Source organism: Psammomys obesus, unplaced genomic scaffold, assembly GCF_907164565.1.
Source record: "Psammomys obesus unplaced genomic scaffold, mPsaObe1.curated_primary_1811, whole genome shotgun sequence".
In the NCBI taxonomy this organism is placed as follows: Eukaryota; Metazoa; Chordata; class Mammalia; order Rodentia; family Muridae; genus Psammomys; species Psammomys obesus.
The window spans coordinates 48,376,444-48,393,596 of NW_026585644.1; the positions used below are offsets into that span (position 1 = coordinate 48,376,444).

A 17,153-nucleotide genomic window follows, 5' to 3' on the forward strand; every position below is an offset into this window, starting at 1 on the left:
CGTAGTTTCTTTGAATGAGTCTGCATTCAGATTTAAATCAATGTTGAGAAAATAAGTTTGGGGAAATCATAGGTTTGCTCATTTTTTTCCCCTAACATCTGAAAGTTATTTATGAAATTAAGCTTTTATTTCCTTTTTTAAATTTCATTATTTTGTTAAGCTACTTGTTTGTATTATAAAAACAGGTTACTGTATTGTAAAGAAGAAATGATTACTTGAAATGTAGAAGTATAGATATGTTTAATTTAGAAGCATACAATTTGTATACATATGTTTAATTTCATGCAGAGCAGAGATGCTTAGTGGGTAAATGCCTGCTTTAAGAGGAGAGCCAAAAAAGATACAATTAAGTAGTATTTCCCCCAAGAGATTGAGATAAAATCAGTTATGCTGATTATGTCTTAATAATGTACACACGCTTATGTGTGTTAAAGTATTGTTTTAGTTAGTGCTGTGAAGAGACCCCATATGACAGCTTTTATAAAGGAAACATTTAATCTGGGCTTGCTTAGACTAAAGCCCAGAGGTTTAGTCCATTATTGTTATGGTGGGAAGCCTGGGTGCCTGAAGCAGACATGGTACTGGAGAAGGAACTCAAAGAGTTCTACATCTGGATTTGCAGGCAACAGGAAATGACAACAACACACTGGCCAGGCTTGAGCTTCTCAGACATGAGAGCCCTCCCCCAGTGACATACTTTTTCCAACAAGGCCACGCCTACTCAAGTAAATTTGACAAATCCCAATAGTGCCAGTCCATGTGAGCCTCTGGGGCCCTTTTCATTCAAACTACCACACTTAGGAAACTGGAAGGCTGTGGTAATTGTCGGAATCATAGTGTTGCAAACTGTCGTCTTTCTGTGAGTCTGTTGTTCTCAGTATTTAACAGTTGCTTTTGACCAGTTAATTTTTACAGCAGCTATATGATGGCCATTAGCATTAGGGTTGTTAATGGTAAATCTTTTTTCAGGTTGCCATTTAGCAATGTTAAGTTACAGGCCTTAGATGATGATTCTGGTCAGGTATTGCCCTACTTAAATTAATCCCTAAGAAAACAGGCTTCTCATTTTATTGCTCTTCCTGGTGTTTATTGCCAGCTAATTCAGGTTTCATAAACATATAACTGCTATTTGTGTTATATTTTATAACATATAAGTCACGTATTTACTCTTGACAGTAATCAGGAGAAGGAAATTATTTCTAGTTTACAAGAAATTGAGGTTGACTTAAAAGCTAGTTGTTAATCATAAATTGTATTTATGTAGAATAAAGACTGGAGTCTAAATTTTTTGACTCTTGGGCTATTTTTAGTACTGATTATCAGAAAGGCTTGATCATATGTATATATGCATTTTGGTACTTTGTGTCTGAAAATTTGTTCCCTGGTGTGGGAGGATTTTTTCCTCTTTCCTCAATTGTTGTAAAATTAGTAAAAAAAAAAATTTTTTTTTAAATAAATACAAAGAAGTTACTCATCTTTCCATTCCTTTCTAGTCTCATTGCATTTAGGTGTTTACAACTGCATGTGCTTCTATTTACTAATATGCATTTTCAAGCATAAAAATTGGGTTTGTTTCTGTACTTTACAGAAACAATCATCATATGCTTGTTGCTTTATTTTACATTATAAAAGTAAGCATTCTTAGCCTAGCCTGGTGGTACACACCTTTAATCACAGCACTTGGGAGGCAGAGGCAAGTGGATCTTGAGTTTGATGCTAGCCTGGTCTACAGAGCAAGTCCAGGACAGCCAAGACTATACAGAGAAACCCTGTCTCAAAAAAAAAGAAAGAAAGAAAGAAAAAGAAAATCAGTATTCCTTGAAATTATTCTTTCAAAATATTTTATTTTCTTAAATTTAGTTATATACCAAAGTTTTTATAAATCGGAAACTTTTTTTTAAAACATCTAGTCATTGGAAAAAATTTAGGAAGGTTTTTTTTTTTTTTTTTTTTTGAAAGGTAGGGTCATTCTGATTTATTCCTGCAACATGGAAAAATGTGCTTTTTGTAAAAAACATTTTTATTTGATGTACACTGCTGTTTTGTCTACATGCATGTCTATGTGAGGGTGTTGATCTCCTAAAACTGGAGTTACAGACAGGTGTGAGCTTCCATGTGAGTGCTGGGAGTTGAACCCAGGTTTCTCTGGAAGAGCAGCCAGTGCTTCTAACTACAGAGCCATCTCTTCAGCCCAGAAAATGTACTTTATGTGTCCCAAAATAATTTTAGTTCTAAACTCAGTACTTCCATTGTAATTTGTAGGAAATAGCTTCGTAAAAAGGGCAAAAAAGTAGACAGAATATTGGAGTGGGTGTGGTTAGCAGTTTCTTTTAAAATGGTTTTTTTTTTCTTTCTTTCTTTTTTTTTTTTTGCGTGTGTGTTTGCTTGCACATGTACCACAGCAGGTGAGATCTAGGGGAAATGTGTATTAATTGGCTCTCTCTCCCATTGTGTATATGTTCTAGGGCTTGAACACATACAGTATAGCTTAATTATATATAAAGAGATTTCAGTCTTTTCTTAGCCCTGTTGCTGTAATTTTTTTTATAGTGCACCTTAGCCCAGATTAATTTTTAACCGATTTTAGCTATTACATGATTTCATTCAAACTTAATGAATCTACACTTCCTATTAAGATACAACAATTATAAAATATTTTTATTTCATTCTTTTAAAAATGCACTTACTACTGAGACATGTGTTCCTGTTGTAAACTGTACAACCTCTCAAACCTTGGGGACAGTGGACATGGCTTCCTCATTTCCTAGACTGCACTGATTTATTATGAGGATTTGATTTTATTGTAACAACCTCCCAAACCATCACATAGGCTGTGTGAAGGCATACTTCTGGACCCTTCTTTGTAATCATGCAACATTCATCTTCAGAACCAACCACATCAAAATCTCTTTGCCTAAATTTAGATACCCTTGTCGGGATAATACCTTCTTTGACTTAATTTGTTAGTTATTAATACTCAAATTCTTGAGTGTATTACTGCTATCTGCTGAAGCAGTATTAAAGAAAAGGTATTGAAATAAAGTTTTTAAATAGCTAATTGTTTTTGTTATTCAGGATAGATGTTCTTTTTATAAAGAAAAGTTCTAACCTTGGGCTTAATGAAAACTACTAATTATGCAAGGATAGCTTGTTCTAATAAAATGGGAAGACGCTCAGTTGCTGTGCAAAATTGAAACACTTATGTTTTGTGTTAGGGACAGTCGTCTTTCTGTAGAAATAGAAGCAGTGTTGAAATTATACATGACTGAGGGCTAAGTGTAAATTTCTTTCAGTTAATCTTTATAAATGATAGGGTCTGTATTTTATAATTTATAAAAATCAAGTGGAGCTTTTATAGATAGCATATCTATTTAGGAATTGTTAAATAATGTTCTTAGTGTTACAAAATAGGATATGATTAGAAGATTCTAAGTGTCTGCCAACTCTTCCATCTGTTCATAAAATTGTTTTAAAAAATCAGTCATATTTAATTTGAATATATTTTATAGTTTATCTTTTAGATTAAAATTTTTTGCTTTAACTATATTCATATGCTATAGTTGAATGTATAGTCATATAACCAAATGCAGCATTTTCAATAGTCATAAAAGTTGGTAGGTTTCATTAAGTAATTAAATTACTTTGGCTAGTATTAGAGCCCCGGTTTTCTAGACACTTTAGCATCTGGTTACACATCTACCAAATCTCAGGACTCTGTAGAGAGAATGTAAAGTCTAGCAAAGACCTTTCACTCCTTCCAACTTGCTCTTTACGTTGGAAGGTAGAAGCAGTTATTCTCTAAGGCTTGCCTGTCTTTTTGGTCATAGCATGTGGATTCTCAGAAGGTGGCAGGTCTGGGCTGCATAAAGGCCAGTGTACATTCTGGCCAGACCCACTGAGAAGTATGCAGTGGATGTAACCTTGACTTTTTTTCACTTCACTGGGCAAACCTCATTCTCAAACAAAACCTATAACCACCCTTGATGAGTCTTGGTGAATGCTGAAGTGGAGGGAAAAGCTTAAAAGAAAGTATTTCTTAGACTTAGCACATTCCTGTTACTTCAGCACTTGTGAAGGAGAGGCAGAGGAGCATGAGTTGCATGGCCAGCTTAGACTATATCACATGGTGAGGCCATCTCAGAGAAAACACAAAAGGCTTGATACTGTCAAAAATGGAAGCAGTTCTAACAATTTCATATGTTAAAATACTTATACACCTAAAGAAAAGTTAGAACATTTTAATTTATTGCCCAGTCATGGCATTTATAGTGTATTCTGTACTTTCTTTTTAATATAATTTGTAAGGCCATAATTAAAAGGACAAGTAAAATTTATACTTATGTATAACAAACTGGTTTTGTTTGTTTTGGTTTTTCAAGACACTGTTTCTCTGTATAGCCATGAATGTCCTGGAACTTGTGCTGTAGACCAGGCTGGCCTTGAGCTTAAAGATCTGCCTACCTCTGCCTGCTGAGTGCTGGAATTAAAGGCATGCACCACCACCCAGCAAAACAAGCTGTTTTAACTGCTCTCCAAAGACCCTGGAATTAAAAGTTGTCCGTATTAACCCAGGTGGCACATGCCTACAATCTCAGCACTTCTTAGGCTGAGGCAGGAGGATTGTAAGGCAATCCTTGAGACCGTTTCTAAAAAGAGAGAGAGAAGAAACCTGTTTCCAGGTAAAGTTTATAATTTGGCAATCTGAGCAAATCCCACTGTTTAATGTAACTTAATGAACCATTTAAAACATGAATTTCTTTTTCACATAAAATGTCCATCAAATTTTTACATTTTCATTTATTGTGAGAGAGTGTGTGTGGGATGTCAAAGGATAACTTTTGGGAGATGACTCTTACCTTCTACCATGTAGCTTTTTAAGTTCATGACAATAATTTTCAGCAGAGTTGAGTGGAGTTATGTTGTTTAGCATGAAATTTCTCCAGATGTTTAAAAGTATGTTTTAGGCTTAAGTTACTCTTAGGATTGTGTAATTTTGAATGAAAAACTGTTTAGAAGCTATAACAAGTATAAAGTTGTCTTCATCTCTCAGGCTGTGAACTGGTGGGTAAAAATAGTTACACAGATTTAAAGTCCAAGAATAACTCCGTTTATACTTATATGTAGACACCTTGTTCTTTAGGGTTATATTTTAAATAATTCTTTGAAATAGGAATATCTAAGGTATACATTCTGGATGACTAAATAAACTTTAATTGCTTAAAGTAACTCTGGAACTAAATAATAGACAATTGTTGAACAATAGAAAAAATTTTCCTTTTTCTTTTCTTTAATATGCAGGGAAGTCGAGATAACATGAGTATTGTATTAGTTTGCTTTTCAAATGCCCCCAAGGTGTCAGATGAAGCAGTGAAAAAAGATTCAGAGTTGGATAAGCACTTGGAATCACGGGTTGAAGGTAAGGCAGGTTTGTTTTGTTTTGTTTTTGTTTTCTCCAGGAAGGAAAGAAAGTATTCTTGGATCAGTTGTCACTGTGAGGAGAATGAGTTTCCTGCCCTTGTAACTGTCTGGATATATACTCAAAACAGTATGTTTAAAGATGTTTAGGGGATGGAAACCAGTGTACAATTTCTTCATTGTAAGAAAAGTAAGCCCTGCTTATAGACCTGAAATAATCTTCTTGTCATCCCTTCTCTCCCTTCACACAGACATTTTCATTATTTATTGTGTTATTAATGCACTGCCAAATAGTAGTGGTGAATTGGACTGAAGTGACATTAGTAGACGGTGTGGAAACTGATTGATAATGTACCAGACTACATTTCTCATTTGGGGAGATTTGTCTCCACATAACATGTGGCAGTGTTAAAGACATCTAATGCATAAGAGATCGGGGACACCACTTTTTATCCTAGCGCCCAGGACTGTCCCACAACCAAAATTGCCTGGTCCAGAATAAAAGCAGTTGGTTGTTTTTTGTTTGTTTGCTTGTTTTTTTTTCCCTAAAGATGCCTGAGATAAACAATTTAAGAAAGAAAATACATATTTTAGTTCAATTTCAGGAGGATTGATCCATGGCCCACTGGCTCCATTGGACCTGAATGAAGCAAGGCAGAATGTCAGGGAAGTAGAAACATGCTTCTATGGACTGTAAAGCAAGGGTGCAGGGGGCCAGGTATACCAAGCGAAAGATTTATCCTTCAAAAGTATGTCCTCATGTGTCATGCTTCCTCCAGTTAGATATCACTCTCTGATAACCCACTCAGCTATTCAAGGTATAGGTCAAGGAAGGATTTAAAAGGTAACATTGATGTTGCAACTACAGCATGAATAGGATTGGCAGGAAAAGCATTTCAAACTGCAGGAGAGAGTACATGTGAAGAGCTGGTGGCAGAGAATGTGTTTGATTGACGTAGAAGTCAGGGAGTCATGGTGAGGTTAAAAGGGAGTGGTAGATGCTGAAACCAAAGCCAGAATCTGTGATATGCTGTAAAAGTGGTATGTGTACCTGGAGAGGCTGCGTAGGTTGCTGGGTTCTTGTGTTAAAAGTAGTGCCCACATGTGGACATGTGTGATTTAGGATAGAATAAACAGTCTGGAAAGGTGACTTAGCACTTGAGTGCACTTGCTGCTCTTTCAGAGGACCTGCCTGGGTTCAGCTTCCAGGACCCACCTGGTAGCTCACAACTTCCAGTAAGTAGCTCCTGTTCCAGGGGATCTGGCACCCTTTTCTGACCTCTGGACAGGAGGTAAGACACTCATACATGCACAATAAAAATCTTTTAAATGAACTTTAAATACTTTGAGTTACTGGAGCTGGGGGTGTGGCTCAGTGCTACAGAGCTTGTCTTCTATGTGGATAACCTGTGTAGACACTTTGCTTTTGTCTTAGACTATGACCTCATCACTGTGAGCAGAGGCAGGAGGATTTACTTGAAGTTTGAGGACAGACTGAGCTACAAACAAGAGTTCTAGAAAGAAAAGGGGGGAGAGAAAGAGGAAGGGAGGGAGGGTAAGAGAGATTAAAAAAAAAAGAAGTAGGGTTGAGAAAATGGGGTCTGCAGTTAAATGTTTCAGCTTCAGAAGCATGGGTGTGTATGGCTACCTACCAGTGACCCCAGGATAGAGCTCTCCCCTGCAAGTTAACCAGCAGGACTAGCAATATCAGCTGGCTCATGCTCAGCTGAGAGTCCTACTCTTACTCTCCATCCTCTATACTCCCTCCCAAAACTACAGAACACTTCATTGTACATATTCTCCCACACATACAAACACGCACATGCATGCATACACATCTGCTTTAAAGTGTTCTGTTCTGTTAGATACAGAAATGGAGAATGTAAAGTTTCATTTTATAACTACCATGATTCATTTTCTTTAAATTGCTATAGAACATAAGTGTATAAGTATAAATGTATATAAAATAGTTAAATTTTTTATATCAGTTTTTTCTAGACAGGGTTTCTCTATGAAGTCCTGGCTGTCCTGGAACTTGCTCTGTAGACCAGGCTGCCCTCAAACTCACCAAGATCTGCCTGCCTCTGCCTCCCAAAAATGCTGGGATTAAAGGCGTGAGCTACCGCCACCTGGCTCTTTCATGATTCTTATACAACCATTGTTTTTGTTTTCCTCTAATGGCTTTAGACAAAAGCCTCACTGTAGCTCTGGCTGTCAGAAACCCATTTTGTAGTCTCGGCCTTTATCCTGATTCTCCTTCCACTGCCTCCTGACTGTTGGGTGTTTGGGCATTTACCACTGTTCTCTGCTTGTATTATTGCATTATATTATTTTTATGTAAAATTTAAAAAATTTTCAGATGGAAAAAATTGCTTATTTGGTCATATACCTATCACAAAAAACATAAGGATTTGAGTTCAAGTCCTCCTGCACCCATGTAAAAGCCAGGCATGGTGGTGCATCTCAGCAATAGAAAGAACAGAGGGCAGGTTCAATGAAAAACCTTGGCTCAGAAAATAAGGTAGAGAGTAATCAAGGAAGAAACTGGGCTGTGTGCATACACCCTGCACACTCCGCAGTGTTCCTCCATGTGTTACTATGTTGGTGAGAACCATTTCTTGGGATTATAAACCAGTTCACTCATTGACTTTATTTTTATTTACTGTTCTTTTGTCATTACACATTTAATTCTAGTTTATATTTTATGGAAATGTTAGAATGAACATGTTTATATCATTGATTTTTTTTTTTTAATGTCTTATTCCTAAATTTACAGAAATTATGGAGAAGTCTGGGGAAGATGGAATGCCTGATCTTGCCCATGTCATGCGCGTTTTGTCTGCAGAAAATATCCCAAATTTACCTCCTGGGGGAGGTCTTGCTGGCAAGTAAGTAGAACAAAAAGAGCTAATTTTTAATTCACTTTAAATTAGTAATTAAATCATTTGAAAACAGGTCAGGAGTAGATCAGTTACCTAGAGGTGAAACACTACATCTGAAAAGATGGGATTTTGTACAGGGTTTGGGTGCGGCCATTTATGTGTATGTCAGCACAAACTTGGCAGAAATGGTATTTCCTTACATCCTGTGAGTTGTAGGTGTTGAACTCATATCTTCAGACTTGGCACAGAGCACTTTTGTCCACTGAGTCATCTCACTAGCCCAGGATTTTTTTTTTTTTTTAGTTAAGGAAATACATTCCTTGAAGATAAGTCTTTTGCTTGATAAGAATAAGTGGATTTTGTAAGATCAAAAAAATTATTATGAGCCAGGTGTGGTGGTATACACCTGTAATCCCAGCACTCAGAGAGGTAGGCAGATCTCTGAGTTCCAGGCCAGCCTGTTCTACAAAAATGAGTCTAGGACAGCCAAGGCTACACAGAAAAACCCTGTCTCAAAAAACAAAAAAACAAAACAAAACAAAAAAAAATTATTATGAGTACAATGTGGAAATTTTTCTCTGCAAGTATTTAGTGTAACAATTTTTTTCTGTAGTCAGGACAAAGTATTTGAAATATGAGCTTAAAATTGTTTATAATAAAAAAAACCTATCTTTTTAGGCGCAATGTTATTGAAGCTGTTTATAGTAGGCTGAATCCACACAGAGACAGTGACGCGGTAAGTTTTAGTTTATTTCCTAAATATTTTAAGTAATTTTATAATACTGAATAATTCACATAATGATGTCTCTATATAACTGACTACTGTTTTCCATTTTCAAGAGTCAGTTAAAGTTCTAAAAAATACATTAAAGCAGAGACATAAAATTCTGTTTTATGGATAGGTTTGTTGTCATTTATCTTTGTGTTAGATCTTTTTTTTTTTTGTTTGGGCTATCTCTGCTTTCTCTGAATGTGTCTGTCTTTCTTCCTTTCTCCCTCATACCTTCATTTTGAAGCAAGAATGTGCTTTCAAATAACCTTTTTTCTCCCAGCTACCAACACCAGAGGTTAGTAAGTTATTCTCTCAGTGCTTTTGTGCCCAGGTGAGGTATTTGAAAGGTGTTTTTGTCTAATAACGGTGCATTTTGGCCTGTGAATGAAGAACTGAGCTGCACTCCTTTACTTCTTACTCTGCTGGCCCTAGAAATGACTAGTTGCAGCTATGCTCTGCAGAACTTCTACTACTCAGAGCAGAAGAAGAAGCATTCCCCCTCTCAAAAGTGGACTCAATGTTAAAGCTAGTTAACCAGATATAAATATTTTCTGATAAAAGCTAGTTAATCAAATAAAAATATTTTCTGATAGGTTTTTTTTTCCAATATCGGGGTTATCTAAAATTGAATGGTGTTAGTTTTATTTAAAACATGTATTTCCAAGCTTTCAGGGAGCCATACTTGGTAATGCAGCTTCTTGAGAATAGACTCAGATCACCTCCATATTTGTAGCTTCACTTGGTAAATCTAGAGAGAGTAGCTAGCACATAGAATTTTTTTTTTTTTACTTTCATTGCATTGCTATCCTAGAATTCATTATTGAATAAATACAGTGCCTTAATAAATATATCAAGTGTAGTAGCATATGCCTTAAATCCCAGCACTCAGGAGGCAGAGGCAAATGGATGATCTCTGTGAGTTTGAGGCCAGCCAGAGCTACATGGTGAGGCTCTGTATCTAAACAAAACCAAAACAAATAGTAATAAAATATTTCACTGTTAATGCGGTTTTAGTGAGTTGAATAAAAGCAGCATTGTTAACGACAAAGTATACTTATTCTGTAATAGTGATTCTAAGACTGTCTTTTGTGGCTACCTTATAGTATTAAAGAATTATAGCCAAAACAGTGAGCCTTAATGTAAAAATACAGATGTGAGAAATTCAGAGAAACCGCAGACTAGTATGTAAAGGATGTTGACAGCGTAAAGTCTGCTGTATCTGAGAGGTGACAGCTATAACGTATGTATTCATCCACCAATGTCAGAAATAAGCCTTCAGAATTCAGTCACTGACTGTTAGCCATAAACATACTCCTATTTTCTCAGGTATTTCAGAGTGTGACTTTGGTGGGAAGTCCTTAAAAATTTTTTTTTTATCCTTCTGAATTTTTTTGTTATTTTCTTTTTTTAATTTTTTAAAAATTATTTATTTTTATTAATTACAGTTTATTCACTTTGTTTCCCAGCTGTAGCTCCCTCTCTTGGCCCCTCCCAATCCTAACCTCCCTCCCTTATCTCCTCCCATGCCCCTTCCCAAATTCACTGATAGGGGAGGTCTTCCTCCCCAACCATCTGACCCTAGCCTATCAGGTCTCATCAGGAATGGCTGCATTGTGAATTTTTTAATTCCTTAAGAAATCTTTTACTCCAAATAAGTGTTGGAAAATGTTAATCTCTACATTTCTTTTTAACGTATTCCAGAGGTGGCTTGAATCTTTAAAGAGTAACTATACATGATAGCTACTTCAAAATAAATAAATAGGCAACAGAACGTTGAGTTTAAGAGTAGATGTATAAGCAGTAATACTTTAGTAAGATTCTGCATGGCTATATAAATTTAGTATTACATAACTATTTAAGTGCAGATTTTTATAGGCTAGGACTGTAATCCTAGGGAAGAACTTTTTTACTTAATACATGTTAGGCTCTGAATTCTGTCTCCAATACTCAAAAAGTTGGAGAAGGGGAAACACACACACACACACACGAAAACATGAGATGAGGAATGTGGCATTTCTCATGGAGAAGATAGGCAAGGTCAAAGTAGAAGGTTTTTTAAATGGGTGGGGGTGGTTTCCTATGAGCTTTAATCAGCTAGAACAGAGAACTGCTATGAAGAGAAATAGCAAAGGGAATGGTTGCAGAACTCTTGTTGATAGCATGGCTTTTTGAACTGAACTGTTGAGTGAAGAAATATAGTATATGTTAGGAGTCCAAGCATGAGACACTAAAACCATTACCTGTAAACACTCCACCCCTGTGCTGGATATTGAATTTGAACTTTATTTATACATGCTAGGTATGGGTTTTAACACTGAACCTGTGTTTTTGTGTTTTTTGGTTTGTTTGTTTTTGTTGTTGTTGTTGTTAAAGTGTGACAAGGTCTCTCTATGTAGCCTTGGCTGTCTTGGAACTCACTTTGTAGAACTCTGTCTCCTGAATGCTGGAAAAGGCATGCACCACCACTGCCTAGCTCTAACACTGAACTGTATTCTTAGGTCATCTGTGGCAGTTCTGTCATTTGAATGTTTACTGTAGTAGATTGTAGAGTCTAGGAGTCACATAGTTATAAAATAATTTTATACATAAGATAATTACTTTGAACTCATTATTAGTAGATATTAGAGTAGAGAAACTTTCTCATTCACTATAAAAACTGACTTTGCAGGCTAGAATCTTAATTTTGAAAACTTTACCATACTTTTTCAGAATAGTCACACCTGTGTTGAGCAAGTTGCCACTGTTAGAAATGGTACTGAAAGATCAGAGAAGCAAAAGAGAAGCAAAATCTAAGCATTTGATTTCTCTTTAGCCCTGAAATTATTGAATTACGGTCAGCAGGTAGGCACAGTTGTGTTCCATAAATGCTTCTGAGACCTCTGCAAATGTAGAAAATGTTGACAGGATGCAGAGGAGCAAGAGTCTTGTAGAGATACAGAAGAGTGTGTTTGAAATTATTTTAAAGGATAAGCTCTTTTTTTTAGAATAGTAAAAAAAAATGTTTATAGTTAAAAGAATGATATTCAGAGTTAAGTTTGTTTTTTTTTTTAAACTTAAAATAGAACCGTTAGAAATGAGTGTTGATTCCGTGTGTGTGTGTGTGTGTGTGTGTGTGTGTGTGTGTGTGTGTGTGTGTAAATATAAAATATAGGCTGGGTTTTTGTTTATTTGTTTCTATCTTGTTTTTGTTATTTGTAACAGGGTCTTATGTAGTCCAGGCTGGTCTCAAATGTTTAGTTGAGGCTGCCTCTGATCATTTTGCCTGCCTTCTTCATCTCCTAAGTGCTAGGACTGTAGCCATGTACAATCATACCTTACTACATTTTTGTTATGTTTTAAAAGATAGGTAAGTGTATGTACAAAAGCCCAGTTAACAGCCAGAAATGTAACAAGTTAAAAATACCCAGAAAGCTTAATGAAGGCTTAACAGGGTCTTAAATTGTTTGCAAATGGTATTCTTTCAGTTCCGTGTTTCAGAGTTTTTTCAGTCTTAGTACACACAATATTGATAATTTCCTGACCAAAACAAAAATATGTGAAAGAATCTGCTAATCAGGGGCTTTGCAAATACGCACAGAGTTTTGAAAATGTTTGTATATGTATACATTCTTTGTTAATGAATATATGTGGGGTTTTCATCAGTTACTCAAAGGAGCCAGTGTCCCCATCCCCTCATAAATAATTGTCTAAAGGATTCTTCCTTAGACCATAAAATCTGGATGTAACACTGCGTTTTAGTATTAGTTGTACTTGAAGTAGCCAAGGCCCGAGAGTATACCCCCTTTCTTTTTCTTTTGCAGGATTTGGGCTTAGTCTAAGTTATTCTGACTAGAACCAGCACCCACTGCAGTCAGTAACAAAAGCTCAGTACATGCTTGTTGGTGGATGTATGTAGCCCCCCCCCCCAATCCCCAGCATGATAAATAACAACAAAATTCCTTCTTGAGTAGGGCAAAGCCTTGTTCATTTCTAACTATTTAAAATTCCTTAAAATAACCTTTACAAATTAGTTGGGATAAATGGCTTAACCAGTAAAGTGCTTGCCATTCGAGTCTGAGGAACTAAGTTCTGATCTGTGGGACAGAGGTGGAGACCTGAAGGTCCGTGGAGCTTACTAGCCTGTTAATGAGCTCTGTTTTCATTGAGAGATTAAAAACTAAGTGGAGGGTTGTTGCAGAAAATGCTGTATTGACTTCTACCTGTAAGCATACATATATATAGATATAGATATGCAAATAAAAAATTTATAAAATAATGAGATAATAGGTGCTAGGTGCTAGCTTAGTTAGTACAGTGATTGCCACGGAAGCATGAGGACCTGAGTTCAGTCCCCAACATTCGTGTAAAAATCCAGTTGTGGTGTCACAGGCTTCTAATCCTAACACCTGGGGAGTTGGAGATAAGATGACTGGGACTCACTAGCTAGCCAGCATAGCATAGCCTGTGAGTCTCAGGTTCAAGTGACAAATCCTTTCTAAATAAAGTGACAGCATCTGAGCAGTGACACAAGCAGTTGACCTCTGTCTTGCACAAAGCTACAACAGCAACAACAACAAGAAAGATTTCTGGGCTAGAGAGACAGTTAAGGAATTAAAGGCCAGGCTCTCAGTCAAAATGTCAAGAAGATTGCTAATTCACATTAAATTATATATTTTCTGTGTATTGGTGTGTGATATATGTATTTGTTAATTTGGGTATGTGCAGTTGTGCATACATATGTGTACATACTGTGTAGACTCAAGGTTGGTGCTTAGGTAACTTTGCTCAATTGCTTTCCACCTTTACTTTTTGAGACTTTTAAAATTTAAGTCTTTCACTAAACCTTAATTTGGTTAGATTGACTGGCCATTGAGCTTCAGGAATTCACTTGTGTCGGGGTGTGTGTGTGTGTGTGTGTGTGTGTGTGTGTGTGTGTGTCCCCGTCCGTCCATGTCCATCCATCTATGTCCCTGCTAGACCCATCAAGCATGTTCAACTTTTTACATGGGTTCTGAGGATTCAAACTCAGGTACTTGTGTTTGCTCAGCAGATACATTACTGATTGAGCCATTTCCTCAGTCTGTAGTTTTCCAAATTTCCTATTTGTGTACAAGAAGTGTTATATGCTCTTTCCTAAAAAAAAGTTCATTAGTATACTATTGACCAAGATAGCTATTTAAATTGATTTTTCAAGAGCGAAGTATTAATTTGAATTTCTCAGTTCTTGTGCCAAATTATGCATTTATGTTGTAAGTATTCTTCACATTATTCTTTTTATATAAGCTGAGAAGCACACAGTAAAAGAAACTGACTAATACTTAATGTGTATCCCTTGATGCCTCTCTCAGATAGTTAGAAATTACAGGTGTTTTGCTTCTGTTTGGAAAATTCAAATCATTAAATGGAAAAGACAAATCATTTTCATTATTACATAAATCTCATGTTTCATTTTCTCAGTAGTTTAAGGAAGGATATTTTATAAAGTAACTGAAATTCAATATTCAATCCAGCACTCTAACCAGTTTTTTTTTTTTTTTTCAAATATTTATTTTAAGGAGTGAGGGGTATAGCTAAATTGATAGAGTACTTGCCTAGCATGCCTGAATCTCTGGGTTCTGTCCCTTTTGCCACATAAACATGGTACAGTGTCACATGACTGAAATTCCAGCACTCAGCAGGTAGATGCAGGAGGACTACAAGTTCAAGGTGATCCTGGGCTGCATAGTGAGCTGGGGTACATGAGAGTCTCTCTTGAGTGTGTATGGTGTGTAGAGGGTAAGGGAAGGAAGGAGAATATGAAAGAATGAGAATGTGGGCACATGGAAGTCAAAGAACAACTTCAGGTGTTCATTGCCTTTCACGTTTGAGACAAGTTCTCTGTGCTCTCCACTATTTGTGCCAGGCTAGTTGGCCTGTAGCCTTCCGGCAGTTCTCCAGTCTTTGCCTTTCGTTTCCAAAGGTGCACTGGTATTATAGACATGTCCTTTTGTGAAGGTTCTGGCGATTGAAAAAGGATGACAGACTCTGTAGCCAATGCCTCTACCTAACAGTGAGCCAGCTCAGCAGCCTGTCAGTAAATATTCTTAATGTGCTTAGATTTCATTGTCATATTTGTGCTTTAACTGATTTACTTATACTATTTTTTATTTGATATGAAAAGAGTATGGGGGTGTCACATGTTTTGTGTTTGTACTCATAGAAGCCAGAGGAGTATGTCAGTTCCTTTGAAACAGGGTGTCCTAATGAATCCAGCGACTAGCTTGGTAGGCAACAAAAGCCTGAGCTATCTTCCTTTCTCTGCTTGTCACAGCATTGGGGTTACAGACATGCACATGGCCATATTCTACTGTGGATACTGGAATCTGAATTCAGGTTATCAGGCCTGAGCACCTAGTGCTCTTACTCACTCAGCCCTTTCCAGTGCCAAAGATGTTTTTTTGCACTAAACTATTTATTTGATTATTAAGCTATATTAGTCTAGATGACACAGCCATTAAGAGAAGTTAATTCTTGTCTCACAATGTCTTAAATTTTTTGCATAGAATAAAATTTTTATAAAGATTTATTCACTCTTATTTATGTATATGATGTTTGCCTGCATGTGTAGTAAGTGCACCTCTTCTAAAAACAGAAGATCAGAGCCTCTGAAGCTGGACCTCCAGATGGTTCTGAGCCTCCATGTGGTTGCTAGGAACTTAATGCCAGCCCTCTGCAAGAATAACAGTTACTCTTAACTGCCAAGCTGCTTCTCCAGATCCCTGTAAACAATAATTTTAAACATTTTTAAAAATTTAAATCATGGATGTTTAGTCTGCATGTATGTCTTTGCATCACATGCATGGCTGGTACCTGAGGAGGCCAAAGAAGACATTGGCTCTCCGGGGACTGGAGCTACAAATGGTTATTAGCCTCTATGTGGATGCTAGGAATTGAACCCGAGTTCTTTGGAAGAACAGCCAGTTCCCTTTAACTGTTGAGCTATTTCTCCAGCCTCTTAAATATCTATTCTAAATATTCTAGATATATCAGACATTTTTGATGTAAAGCTGTTAATTCACCATAATGTATTCCCTGGAACATTCAGATTGATATTGGGTATATGTGGGCATAGATCTGAATTCTACCCATCATTAACACAAAGGACAGATCTCTTCATTTGTTACAGTATTAGTTCAGAGGGTGCCTTATAAAGTTCCTGGCACAGATGTTGATTTTTCGTCCTGAGTGGTGTGAAGGCTATAGCAAACAGTAGGGGCAGGGAGTCTATTCTAATCAGACTTGGGAAGCCTGTAAGGTGGAGTTGATTATTATTATAATAGGCACATTATAGGTGTACTGTATGAACTTTTCAAAGTTCCAGTAAAGAAAATAGAACCTCGGTAATAGCTTCTTGTGACAGGAGCAAAGGCATAATAGTATTTTGAAAACTAACTACTGGGGAAGATGTTTCAGCTGCCCATCTATTCAGAACAATGGGATCATAAAATTTTTCATCAGATAAAATGATTTTTAATTAATTAATTTGTTTACTTTACATCCTGACTAAATGATTTTTAAATATGGTTAAATTTTTTTAAACATACTCATTATTTTAGTTTGTTGACTTTGTGATGACAGATATCCTATTTGTTGTTTAATTGGTTTTCTTTATGTTTGTTTGTTGTTTGTTTTTTGTTTTTGTTTTTGTTTTGAGACATGGTTTCTCTGTGTAGTCCTGGCTATTCTGGAACTTACTGTCTAGGCCAGGCCGGCCTTGAACTCACAGAGATCCACATGCTTCTGCCTCCAGAGCATTGAGATTAAAGGTGTACGCCACTCCTGCCTGCCTGGCAGTCATGTTTTTTATATACTGGTTTGGTTTACTGTATTTCTGAGAGGATAACTACTCCTTTGCTAGGCAGGGTTGGTGCATGCCTTTAATCTAGCTCTTGGGAGGCAGAGGCTACCCTAGTCTACAGAGCCAGTTCTTGGACAGCCAGGGCAAAGGACATGCTTTAACCCAGCACAGTGGACTCAGATAGAACAGCCTTCAGTACAGCCTTACTACAGTCCAGTTTGAGGTGGGTTTAGTTAGCCGTGGCTGTATATCAGCTTTACAAAATAGA

General features: G+C 36.7%; 1 protein-coding gene across 5 annotated transcripts in view; it reads left to right on the top strand.

Moving 5' to 3' along the window:
• Window positions 1–17,153, top strand: part of Ppm1b (protein phosphatase, Mg2+/Mn2+ dependent 1B) — a 66,573-nt gene that overhangs the window by 36,345 nt on the left and 13,075 nt on the right. For all 5 annotated transcript variants that reach the window (XM_055619055.1, XM_055619063.1, XM_055619078.1 and 2 more), the window contains exons 3-5: window positions 5,299–5,416; window positions 8,192–8,303; window positions 8,976–9,033. In XM_055619055.1, coding sequence (XP_055475030.1) covers window positions 5,299–5,416; window positions 8,192–8,303; window positions 8,976–9,033 — 288 coding nt within the window. The remainder of the gene's footprint in view (window positions 1–5,298; window positions 5,417–8,191; window positions 8,304–8,975; window positions 9,034–17,153) is intronic.